The 13441-nt window shown below is 44.5% G+C and overlaps 1 protein-coding gene and 1 long non-coding RNA gene across 2 annotated transcripts in view; one reads left to right on the top strand and one right to left on the bottom strand.

Annotated features, from left to right (window-relative positions):
* Nucleotides 1–5716, top strand: part of THBS4 (thrombospondin 4) — a 46764-nt gene extending 41048 nt beyond the window's left edge. The window contains exons 16-22 of the mRNA XM_011377432.1: nt 1341–1534; nt 2489–2667; nt 3290–3338; nt 3434–3630; nt 4190–4362; nt 4844–4983; nt 5506–5716. Of these exons, the coding sequence (XP_011375734.1) occupies nt 1341–1534; nt 2489–2667; nt 3290–3338; nt 3434–3630; nt 4190–4362; nt 4844–4983; nt 5506–5567 (994 nt within the window). The 3' untranslated portion in view covers nt 5568–5716. The remainder of the gene's footprint in view (nt 1–1340; nt 1535–2488; nt 2668–3289; nt 3339–3433; nt 3631–4189; nt 4363–4843; nt 4984–5505) is intronic.
* Nucleotides 5717–5800: 84 nt separating this feature from the next.
* LOC111731265 overlaps nt 5801–13441 on the bottom strand; it is a 24385-nt gene continuing 16744 nt past the window's right edge. The window contains exon 3 of the long non-coding RNA XR_002777042.1: nt 5801–5830. This is a non-coding gene — a long non-coding RNA (uncharacterized LOC111731265). The remainder of the gene's footprint in view (nt 5831–13441) is intronic.

Raw genomic sequence — 13441 nt, forward strand, 5'->3', positions numbered from 1 at the left:
GTGACTGTTAGTGATCACAGCATGAGAAGAGGCAAGTCAGCGACAGAGTCTGACACAGGATCTTTGCTTTTGAGTGGAAAATGGGTCTGGTACTCTGATAACTTCCCTAAACGATGTCCATCCAGGATGTTCTCTGTTGCAGGTCATCCTGCGCTCTGACTGCTAAGTTATTTCTAAAATATCCTAACCCACCATCCTCTAGGTATTTGCATAGAATGAGTCATGCTGCTACATTTTAATTCCCACAACCTTGAACCTTGGGGAGGAAGACAGGAACTGCTTGTTTTTGCATTAAAATGTTCAGGGCTATGTAGAATGGCTGCTAATGGAAATAGCTCAGTTTTATGATTTACAAAGCAGCCCTGCTACATGCACAGGAATTCCACTGTTTGAGCTATGCCGTCTTCTGCTTGTCCAGGTTGGCCTAACTTTGGGACCCATCTGGGAAACGTGGAATAAAGAGCATGGACTAGTCCCTAGTTTCTCTCTCCTGTTCCATCCTAGCCAGTCTAGGGGCAGTTCCCAGCCCCAGATTGGCTCAGGGTGGAGCAGGGCGAAAAGAGTATGTGCTTGGATTCTAAATAGCCATGGGAGGTCTCCATCAACCTAAGGAAAGCTCTAGGGACATGGCAGTAGACCTGGAAAGAAGAAAAGTCAGATGGGCAGAGAGATTCTGAGAAGCGCTGTAGACGAGGACCGAGCCCAGCCTACATGCCAACCTCTCAGGAAGGGGCTGCCATATTCTCTTGGGCATTCACATCTGATCCTTCTTGGGTCTACTGGCCACAAATTGTGAAGAGTAATAGAAAAGGAAACGTTGTAGGGCTACTAAGACCAGGCTCATAGAAGTGCTTTTTCCTACATTAAAATTGAGTATATAAAATTCTAATCACTTAATCTTCATAACAACAGTATGAGGTAGGCTTCGTTATTATTCCCATTTTACAGATGAGGTCACTGAGCCATAGAGGAGTCCAGTATCCTACTGGGGCCGCATGCCGGTGAGGGGCGGAGCCATCTGGTTCTGTTCCTCACTTTGTTCCCATGGCACATTTTCTCAGGGATCAGCTGGTCGTCTCCAGGGGCAGGAACGTCTGGTCACAAAATCACAAACTTCACCCTTCTCTTCTCGAGTAGAAAGTGATGTATTATTTCATCTGGGTGAGGAAGTGAGAAGATGGTCTCTGAGGCCCACAGGGCAGCCTTGTCTAAGGACACATGGGTTTGATAAAAGACCAGGCCTGGTTAAAACCCCGAACCCAAACTCTCCCTCCTGAGAGCTGGACTCTCACTGCCCTCTGCTGACCTGCGATGCAAACCACCTCTCCCTTCTCCCACAGTGATGGAGACGGGCACCAGGACAGTACAGACAACTGCCCCACCGTCATTAACAGTGCCCAGCTGGACACTGATAAGGATGGAATTGGTGACGAGTGTGATGACGACGATGACAATGATGGCATTCCAGACCTGGTGCCCCCTGGACCAGACAACTGCCGGCTGGTCCCCAACCCAGCCCAGGAGGATAGCAACCGTAAGTGGACTCAGCCCAGGGCTGCGTGGGACTCCCAGGCTCCCTTCAGCCAGGCACTAGGTGACACACCTTTCCCAGGGCAATACCTTCTCTGCGTAGCCACAGCTTATGTGGACAGTAGATGTCTGGTAGACACCAGTCTCCAACTGTCGGAGAAAAGCTGCTTTGCAGCTGTGAGCAACTCTAGGATGAGATAACATGGGGCAGGGAGGCAGCCACGCGCTCCTGCTCAAGGGGCTTGGAGAGCTGCTCTCCATCTTTCACCGGGAGTTACAGAAAAGGAGAGCGAGAAGGCACAGCAGCAGATGGCTTAGGTGAGTTCACAAACTCGGATGCCTGCAGGGCCAGGCCAAGTGTGCATCCAGCCAGAAATGAGACAGCAGTGGGGCAAGGGCGGTGGGGACTGGTGAGGGCACACCCCTCCCCTCAAATCCGCCCCCTCCGCTATGCAGATTCACGTATTTTAGGACTGTCTCGTCAGCAGAACAAAACACACTGCAGGCCAAATTTGGCCAAAGAACCACCAGAAATTATGGTCTTAGAGATAAATCTGGTAACAGTTTCTCTGCTTTTTTTACATGTTATAGTCTAGAAAGTGCTATAGACATTTGATTATGTAAGTTCAGCTTAAGATCCACCAGCTGGTAAAATCCACCATCCTCAGGGGACACCAGGGTTTCTTGTAAGGTCAGTTTTGAACAGTTGCCCTCTCTACTCTGTCCCCAGGAAGTTTTGATCCCATAAGGGGGCCTTTACCAATCCACCGTGAGGACCCCAGAGTGGGCCCGGGGCAGGCTCAGACATGGCTGACATCAGGGCTCCCCTCCACACACGGGTTGAAAACCGTAGCCTTGCGTGAAGCTTGGGCTCACTCCTCCCTGCCCAGCCCCCTTGTCGGTCATGGAGCGGTGGTGGGTGTAGGCATTGAGCTCCACTCTGCCTCCACTGCACCAGGTGATGGCGTGGGAGACATCTGTGAGTCAGACTTTGACCAGGACCAGGTCATTGATCGGATTGACGTCTGCCCGGAGAATGCTGAGGTCACGCTGACCGACTTCAGGGCCTACCAGACCGTAGTCCTAGACCCTGAAGGGGACGCCCAGATTGACCCCAACTGGGTGGTTCTGAACCAGGTGAGTGTCACATGGTTGGCAACATCTCAGCCTTGCCTCTCAACAGACACAGGTCCTCTAAGAGTAGTAGATAACATTTAAAGGATGCGGAGTACAAACCAGGCACATCAGTTCCTCGCAGTAGCCCTACAGCAAAGTACTTTCATTGGCCTCATTTGACAAATGATGAGATCAAGTCTTTCAAAGCTTTAATGATTACTCATGATCACACTGCTGGTAAGCGGCTGAGATTGCTGGGGTCGGGACCCAGGCAGTCTGACCCCACAGCCTCGCTCCTAAGTTCTCCAGTAGACGGCCTCTCCCGTGACGTCAGTGTGTAACTAAAGAAAGGCACAGAGAGGTTTAGTAGATTTTCCAGCATCACTCAAGAAGACACATTCATCAGAAGTGTATGTTCTCCAAGTAAGGCTTTATTGAATCTGCTTAAGTGAGTTTTGGCAAAATTATTTCTATTCTGCTTTGGGCACATAACGAGGTAGGACACTGCCTCAGATAATGTAATTTTTATGTGGAGGTCACACGTCACCGGCCACTCACCTGTGATGCCTGAGGTTCTGGGCTTCCTTCAAGCTCACTTCGTCCCCTCGAAGACTGCTCTTAACTCCTCCGGCTCTCCTTGCAGGGCATGGAGATTGTGCAGACCATGAACAGCGACCCCGGCCTCGCAGTCGGTATGTCCAGAGCCTCATTTATCACTTGTGTAGAATTCATTCTCTCTAGCTAAGCGTGTGGCTTTGCTTTTCTAATCTTATTCTGATCTCTACAGGATACACGGCTTTTAATGGAGTTGACTTCGAAGGGACCTTCCACGTAAATACCCAAACAGATGATGACTATGCCGGCTTTATCTTTGGTTACCAAGATAGCTCCAGCTTCTACGTGGTCATGTGGAAGCAGACGGAGCAGACATACTGGCAAGCCACCCCGTTCAGAGCTGTTGCAGAACCTGGCATTCAGCTTAAGGTACTGGCATTTTGCATTCACTCATCTCCCTTTCTTCTGAGTCCTTCACTCTCCTTTCAAATTGTTCTCCCTTATGGCATTTAGTTCATCTAGGAAACGAATGCATTCATGCTAGTGTCCACGTCAGAGAATACTAGAGCCCACCCAGGGCCTTGCCTTCATTCCTGTGTACAAGCTACATTCTAACCTCTGGGTGACTTCGGTGCTGAGAATGTCAGCCCAAGAGGTGGGGAAGATTTGAGGGTGTATCTCAGACACACTATGTTGGAAACTGGCTGACTTGGTTCCTTGACGGGGCCAACTTTGTAAAGGAGTGCTGAGAGGCTGCCTCTGTCATTCCTGCTGGAAGAAAGGACAGATTTTAGAGCCCTTGTCAGGCAAATGGGGGGAACAATGGAGTAGAATATTGGCCAGTGCCAATTATTAAAGGGTTGGGGTCGCCTCAGTAGAAATGTTTATGCTTTTGCCCAAATCCGAGGCAGCCTGATTGTAACTATGCATTCACTACCCCAAAGATCTAAGAATTCTGTTCTAAAACCTCGCTCATGTCATTGTTCAGGCTGTTAAGTCTAAGACAGGTCCAGGAGAGCATCTCCGAAACTCCCTGTGGCACACTGGGGACACCAGCGACCAGGTCAGGCTGCTGTGGAAGGACTCCAGGAATGTGGGCTGGAAAGACAAGGTGTCCTATCGCTGGTTCCTGCAGCACAGGCCCCAGGTGGGCTACATCAGGTAGGTGGATGGCCCATCTCCTCACCTTGCACTTGAAGCAAAGTGCACCCTCATTCTGCATCGCAGAGCTCTGAGCAGGCCTCACCCAGGAGAGTCCTCGGGGGCATGCCAGGACTTCCAAGACCTCAGGCTAAACTCACAGAAAAGGGGAAAGAAGACACCCGGGCTCAGACTGACCACCTGGATATTAGGGCCATGCTGGGGCTAGAGGTACAGGGGGACTGGTGCACTTGAATGGTGACCTGTGTGAGACATGTGGCTGAGAGACAGCAGATGGGAGGATTTGGACACAACAGCAGAGCTTTCAGTCTGGTAGGGAAGAGGGAACAGCTAGAGCACAATTCAGGTTTGTGGAAAATAGAGTATGAAACAGCACAGGCACAGGTATATGAGAAGTGAGGCCCCTGGGTCTCACGATGGAAAGTTCATCTTACCTTGGTTTGAGTTTCACGGATACCTGCTCTGGCTGTGTTGTCTGCAGAGTACGATTTTATGAAGGCTCCGAGTTGGTGGCCGACTCCGGAGTCACCATAGACACCACCATGCGTGGAGGCCGGCTTGGTGTGTTCTGCTTCTCCCAAGAAAACATCATTTGGTCCAACCTCAAGTATCGCTGCAATGGTAACAATACACTCTTGTTACATTATTATTACTGGAATCAAATGATGCCGCCTTATTTTTATAGCATACTTTCTTCCCAGAAGCCCAAAGCTTATGCCACATATTCATTAAAACCTGATAGTCCCTGTGTAACTGAAGTAAAAGGTAGATCGCATTTTTTCTGTTTGATAGATAAGGAAATTAAGACCCACAGAATTTAACCGCTTGGCTTCGGATTTGGGGTTCACTGAGAAATTCAGTCAGGTTTACTTTTCAAGCAGGCTTTATTTTCATATGGCTCAACCATAATCACAGACTCAAAATTTACTCTGCCCGCTGATTTTCTTCAGGCCTGTGAGAGCGCACTCCTGGGCTTCAAGCCAACAATTTGCAGAGCTGCCTGAAGTTGAAAATGGCTGCAGGGCCTTTTAGGCAAGCTGACAGTGACCCCTGCAGGATGCCTGCACGGGGCAAGGTAGCCCAGGATTCCAGGATGTAAGGAGCCTTACTAACCTAACCCTCCATGCCTGTTCTTGTTCACAGACACCATCCCAGAGGATTTTCAAGAGTTTCAAACCCAGAATTTCGATCGCCTGGATAATTAAACCCAAGAAGCAATTAGTAACTGCTTTTCCAAACACTAAAGCCATATATTTTTAACTTCTTACAACTCTATATACATTGTGGCTTTCTTTTGCCCGCCCAAATATATCAAACTTTTTATATGACTATGGCAATAAAGAAGAGATCATTTCTAAAAATCGTGTTACTCAGCACTCACGTGTGGCTCAGGCTTTGATAGTGTGTGTGTTGTCCTCGGAGGTATCCACGATGAACTTGCAGGGGGATCTTTTTCCTCAGCTCAAGTCTGTCAGCGAGATTGAACATGAGCAAGGCCCAGGCTGAAGGTCTCATCTCTGGTCACTCTAATTAGCTTCACACAAAAACCTAACAGTTCCATACTCACCTCCGCAGCCTCCTTATTCTGGATAAAGACCTTCAAACACATACTCAGGGGCACCTTCCCTATGACCAGTCCTGGGGCATATCTGCCTAATTCTTTCCAAAACCCTCTCCACAGCCCCCCACACCTTCACCAAGACTTCTGTCTAGCACCTTCAACAGTTATTATGCTTACTTATATATTTGGCTCCCCCTAGGGGGATGTAAGCTTACTGAGAATAAGGAACCAGGTCTACATTCAGTATTTCCAATGCGTAACATAGCACAGTCATCCCTTAGTATCCACAGGGAATTGGTTCTAGGACCCCGTGCAGATACCACAATCCAAGGATGCTCAAGTCTCTTATACGAAATGGCATAGTATTTGTTTTTAATCTACATACATTCTCCCCCAATACTTTAAATCATCTCTAGATTGCTTATAATACTTAATGCGATGTAAATGCTATATAGTTATTATACTGTATTTAGAGAATAATGACAAGAAAAAATGTTGGTACGTGTTCAGTACAGCCCCAATCATCATGGGCCTAACTACATAGTATATGTCAGCAACGATGTAACTTTTTCCCAAATATTTTTAATCTGTAGTTATTTGCATCTGCGGATGTAGAACTCATGGATACACCGGGCTGACTGCACCTGGCATGTAGTAGCTATCTAGTAGATGATTGCTGGCTGGAGGAAGATATGGATGAATGCCTCTTAAGTAACAAGGACAATAGTGTAGGTGGATCATATAAGCCCATTTATGACTTAAAAAGCTGCTCGCAACACATGCTGAAACTATGGTGATATCAGTAGCATTGGTGCACGTACAGGACAGAAACTTGTCTAATTTGTGCACTAAGCTTTCTTCCGTTCCATTGTAAGGCAAAGATCCAGGCAAATTTTTATAAATTTCCTAAGAATGTTGTTTCAAAAAATATTTCTGGGTAGTAATATGCTCTCCTATTCCAGAATTCCTGGAAATATCTTTAATTATAAATAAAGGATAAACATTCTCATCACAGTTTTATCGTAATTTCAACAGTCAGAAAACACAATGGCATATGCATGGCCAATATGAGACATGGAGGATTTCAGGACACCCCTACCTCCCACACATAAAGCCTAGAGATCTCGTTTGCCTCATATTTGCCTCATAATTCAGGACATTTGAGCTCCTACATCAAGGTCTTCAATGAGTGGGCCTCAGGCCTATCCAACAATTGTGCTCACTGTGACAAAATCTAGTCTCCCAGGGAGATCTGCTATGGTAGCTGCCTTCTAAAAATTTCTGGGCTGCATTGCTGTCGTAGGCCTTTTTCAAACTGTGGTTCTATACCTACAAATCTTTCCCAATTCCAGTAAACCCCAGAAGGAGAAATAAACTCTTTTGGTTAGTGAGTACCATCTCTCAATCTTCTCCTTTTTCTCATTTTTTATATCTCACTGAAAGGTTATTTTCCGAGCCCTTAGGGCCTCCAGGAGCTCTCTGGCCCACTTGGTCCTCCACCTACTCTATGGTACAGTTAGGTTATAACTTTATAGCTATTTTAATGTCCTTTCTCTAGAGCCCTTAGTACTTTACTAGGCAGTCTGTGAGGAAGACTACAGATCCTCAGATTTTATTCTAATTACTGAAGTACATACCAGATTGTATACATGAAAATAGACTAATCTCTAAGAGGAAAGAAAGTATGTTGGCTGATCAAATCTGGATAGGAATCTGAGCTGAATTCTTAGAGTGTCTTGATCTTTCAGTGAACCTGGTTTCCTCACCAAAACCATGCTATGGCTCCTATATTTCCCCCTAAACTGCTTCCTTGAGCCTGGTAAAAAGAGGAGGCAGCCCCCCACTTTCCAGTCCCCATTAGCTGTGCAGTTGCTCCAAGAAAGCAATCTATCCACAGGAAAGTTTCTTTAATCAATGTGTTGTGACTATCACTGTGCTAGTACCATGGGCCCACAAGAGATCTAGAACAAAATTCCGTCCCTTAGGGAGCTTACTACATTGTTGAGAAGTTGTTATATACAATCAGGGAGCAAATAGAACAAGTAGCGCCAGTGGTGTGCTAAAGCCAGCTCATGAGAACTAACCATTAAATTTTTAGGAATTTTGTGAGCCAATTGTTAAAATGTTGATAGTTTGAAATTGGCCGTGGTGGGAGTACTTCCACCCACAGAAATTGGCAAGCATTACAAATCAGGGCTCCAGAGAGCTGACTGTCAAACATTTACCAACACACAGCTGGGTTACACTATCTTGTCTTATTACTAGTTTTCCCTCCTCAAAATCTTGGAAGCTGATATAGAAAGCTTGAAACTATCAGAAAATTTTAAAAAGTGGAGAAGGACTCAGAAGAAAACGTAGGAAAGAAGCCCCTCAACATTGGTCTAGGCGATGATTTTTTGGATATGATGCAAAAGCACAAACAACAAAAGCACAAATCAATAAATAAGACAACATCAAGCTCAAAAGCTTCTTCATAGCAAAAGAAACAATTGACAAAAATGAAAAGACAACCTACTGAATGGGAGAATAGTTCTGCAAGGGGTTAATATCCAAAATATATAAAGAACTTAATAACGAAAAAAACAATTTGATTTAAAAATAAGAATAGACATTTTTTCCAAAGAGGACATCAAAATGGCCAACAGGCACATGGAAAGATGCTCAACATCACTAATCATCAGGGAAATGCAAATCAAAACCACAATGAAATATTACCTCGCACCTGTAAGAATGGCCATCATCAAAAAGAGACAACAGCTGCTGGCAAGGATTTGGTGAAAAGGGAAGCCTTATACGCTGTTAGTGGAATGTAAATTGGCCTAACGACTATGGAAAATAATATTGAGGTTCCTCAAAATATTAAAAATAGGTCTATCATACGACCCGGCAATTCTACTTCTGGGTATATATCCAAAGGAAATGAAAACAGGATTTTGAAGACATATATGCATTCCCATTTTATTTCAGCATTATCCCCAATAGCAAAAATATGGAAACAACCTAAATTACCATGAACATATGAACAGATAAAAAAGATGTGGTATATATGTACAATGGAATACTACTCAGCTATGAGAAACAAGGATACTCTGCCATTTGTGATAACGTGGATAGACCCTGAGCACATTATGTCACGTGAAATAAGTCAAAGAAAGACAAATTTGTATGATATCACTTACATGTGGACTCTAAAAGGTCAAACTCATAAAAAGAGTAAAATATTAGTTACCAGGGAATGGGGAGTCAGGGAAAAGATTGATGTTGTTTAAGGGTACAAACTTAAAATGAGTAGTAAATCATAGAGATCTAATGCACAGTATAGTGAACATAGAAAACAATATTGTACTACAATCATCTAACTTGCTAAGAGTCTAAAACCTAATCATCCATACCACTAAAAAGGATCATTTTATAATGTGATAGAAGTGCTAAGTGTCAATACAACAGCCATCGTATCGCTATAAATGTATCAAATTAACACATTGTACACCTTAAATTTATACAATGTTACATGCCAAATATATCCAATTTAAAAAAGCAGTCGAGAAGTAGAAAAAAATGTGAAAAAATCATAAGAGCCTAACCAGATAGACACTATGAGAACGGACTAGCAGATGCAGTCCCTTCTTTCCCAAGTCAGGACCTGGAATTTTTTTTATATTTATACTCAACTTGAGCAGTGACTCAAATCTCTATCAGACATCCATTCAGGTTAGTCAATTCCTTATTGAATCTTAACACTTCTAGAAGTCTGAGCCATCACTCACTCACTCGCTGGATGAATGTCAAGGCCTACCCTCCTCCCTACGTGCAGAGATCAAGGGTCCTGAGGGGGTAGAAGGTGTAACAGGAAAGAGAAGAGTCATGCCACTGGGGAAAAGATTCAGCCTGCTAAAATCCCCCAGGATGTAGGGAGAGTTCTTTTGGCCAGAGGAGGGCACTGGGGACACCAGGAGAAGGCCCCAGGTCAGAGAGGTGGAGCGCATCTGCCTTTACCCGAGAAAAAGGAAGCTCTTCCTTCTCCCCTCCCAGGTGATTGTCCTATATTTCAGAATTGTGATAGGTGACCTTAGCTTAATTTTGGTGCTGGGCTACAGCGTCAAAGAGAATGAGAAAGATGCAGTATCCGGTCGCCTATTATTTAAATATTAATAAGCATTTTTTTATGGCCCAGACCAGAAAGATAACTCAGAATATACTCAAGCAACAACAACAACAACAACAACAACAACAAAGAATTTGATCTAGGGGTGAGAAACCTTAAGAATTAGGTAATTTGTGACATGAATCTAGCGGGGTAAGACATGAGGTGCCCCTGTTTGGAGGGCCTACACTTGGGGTCCCCAATAACACTGAGACTAGGAAAGAGGGTTCAACTTTTCCTTCGGAGTCATGAGAAAATCTCCTTCAATTTCCACAGCTCCAAATCTTACATCTTTGCCCAAATCTTTGGTTAATGAACCTTAGTTTACTGAGAAGTTTTTGCCAAATTTTTTGAAACAGTATAGTATCTTTGGTGGACAAAGGTCTTTTATTCCTGAGAAAACTTAGAATTAAGTATAGAGATGCTGAACCCATCATCCTAATATTTTTGTGTTGTTCGTGAACTGAATATGTGGTATTTAAAGTACTTGAAATATTTAAGAGAAGTTGGCATATTAGAGAACCTAATAAACTGAGCTTATAATTCTAATTAAAAATGTATAGTTGAGTATTTGATTTTAGACTTCTAATTTTAAGTTAAAAGGCAGAGGAGAATTTGGTTGAATATATAAATAATAAGGGAGTGGTTAAAATAACTTATAATCCACAATATTTATAAGTTTGTCATATTTAGAAGAGTTACTTAAGTGTCTAAGTAGGTATTATCAGACAAATGACAGGAAAATTAAATTTATAGAATTTAAACATTAAATTTATAATATACTACAAGTTAACATAGTATTTGATTATGTTATAGATTAATAAATGTATAAATGCAATTTAAAAGCTTAAGGAAATTTAGTTAAGTTTGCAGTGAGACCAAACATTAATCGAAAGCTGAAAAGTGATTGTAAATTTTAGTATAGAGTAATAAGTATGTGTGTATGTATAGAGAGTATAGTAGAGTAATAAGATTTTTAAGTTGAACTTATAAACTAAGGTTTAATTAATCAAACACTAATTTTAAAAACCAAAAAAATTGTTTTCTATGTATCAAAGCTGCCCTCATAAGCAAAAAACAAAACCAATTTAAAAAATAGTTCAATGACAGTCGTCACTGACAGTGTTATCTTGTTTTGAAGGAGTCTGGGGAAATACATCCTCAACCCCAGGTAAGTGGCTGGGCTGACAAGTTTTCTAGCGCACAGGCCATTTCAAAATAGGGGCTGTCACCGTACAGAGGGGAAAGGATCTGGGTGCAGCTCTCCTTGCTCCAAGGGCATCACTGAGCAACTGGCAGTAGCATCAACTAATGGCTGAGGTGATTCTGCTCACAGCTCTCAGCCCTTGCTTACTAGCCACAGGCCTAAGGAAAGCACTAGCCCAGACTTGGGGCCCACATGGGGATGTGGCAAGGAACACCTCCCTCTCCCCCCACCTCCCGCCCTCAACCACACTATTAAACCTTATAAGGATGCCTGAAGATGCCTACTTATCTGGAGGGCTGGGGGTGACTGAGGCCTACAGAATGAAAGCGCCCTTTTTCTGGCTGGACATCTGACTGAGAAGTAACTGTGGCCTATTCCTTAGCTTATCATTAAAGAATGAAAATATTTTTACATCGCCCACCTCCTCAGCTATGTAGTAGACGTGAACCAGCTCTTGAACTCAGGTTTGCAAGAAAACAACTTTAATTCCCAAATTTTGACTCATTTTTATTTTGAGAGCTCATTCTGCCAGATTCAAAATTCAGTCTTTCTTGAAGTTTCCATTCTTTTCTCAGGATCAAGGCTCTAGGACACCTTCTCAGCACCAAAGTAGGAGGCTGCGGGGGCAGGGGGCATCTGTCCACACAGATTCCTTCTGACATGACCACAGTCACACCCACTCCCACTTCTCCAGGGCTGAAACACCAGAATTTGGGCCCTTAAATCTGTTTGAACTTGTGCAGCCATTTCTTTGCTGGTGGGGCTACAGGAAGCCCGAAAGGGCTCCCCTTCCCTTCTTACTCTGCCTCTCAGCATGAGAGACTCTTTCCCTAGTCTGAGGAGGGATCCCTCATCCTCCTCCTTGCTCTTGGCCAAAAAATTTTGTCTGCTTCTAGTCTTTCTTCACTTACGTCCCCAGTCCCCAAACTTCCCCTAAGGTACCTTCCCCTAAGGTCTAGTTTGCAGGCACCTCCACATCCCATCTGAGGTAACAAGCTCAGAGTCCACGCTCTGCCTGAATGGGAGGATTGAGGAAAAGGGAAATATGAAAGGGAGCTGTGTCAGTGTCTCAGGGCACTACCCCACCACATCCTGAACGGCCTCAAATGTTGGCGATCTAACATGAAGAATTATGTTTGGGTTTTGGTGTCGACCTGAAAAATTAAAGTAGCCACCAGGGATACAATTTGGAAAAGTCGAGCTTAATCAAGGAATGAAACTGGAGTTGCCCAAGAGGCAGAGGGGGGCAGACAGAGGAAGGAGAGAGAAGGATTCCCCAAGGCTAGTGGAGCAGAGGGGTGGAGGGACCTGGCTGTGTGTGCCCCCCCTCCCCCACCCCCTCCATATGGTGTGAGAAGTTAGGAGGAGCCTCTGATGGGGCACCTATTGGTAACTGTGGCTGGACTCAGCATGCACTCCGGAGCAGAGGTGAGGGCTCCAGGTAGTCAAGCCCGCAACAGCCGGCAGGGCTTGTATGCAGAGCACCAAGGCAACCATCCTGAAAAAGACCCCGTACCCTGTGCTATGGAGGACCAGGCTCCCACAGAAACACCCAGGAGCCAAAGAGCTATGGTAGAGGTGGAAACCACCAAAGATAAAGCCCCTACTCTCATCTTAGAAGCCACACAAACCCAGGAATTCCGAATTGGGGGGTGGGGTTGAAGAACAACCCTCAGCAAGGGCTGACTTAGGAGGCCGGCTGAGTGAGGGGGCAGGAGGACAGGGTGAGAGCAGACAGAAAAGTCGAGCTAGGGAGGACATGCGGGGCAGGGCCAAAGGGACCTGATCTCAGCGAAGAGAAATGGGCCACAGGGCCTCGCACTCCCAATTCCAGGTATTTCTGGTGACAATGTTCATTCAACCTACAGTCACCAGAGGCAGCAGAAATGGGGGCATGCAGAACATATATACTACTCTAAAATTTCTGCACATGTGTTATTTCTATAAGAAGGAATAGAACAGAATAAAAGTTAAGAACGTGTCAAAGAAACCAATGAGCAATTTAAATTGGTTCCACAGAATACTGGCTAAGAAAAATATGGGTGATTTAATGATGTAAATGAGAAAAATTAGAATGGAAATAAAACAAACACCCATGGTTTTATCTCCCAATTCAGTTGCTTGAGCTGCTACAAATTCAACCTGGGGTATGCAGCTCCTACTGTTT

This window comes from Pteropus vampyrus, unplaced genomic scaffold (assembly GCF_000151845.1).
Source record: "Pteropus vampyrus isolate Shadow unplaced genomic scaffold, Pvam_2.0 Scaffold11, whole genome shotgun sequence".
In the NCBI taxonomy this organism is placed as follows: Eukaryota; Metazoa; Chordata; class Mammalia; order Chiroptera; family Pteropodidae; genus Pteropus; species Pteropus vampyrus.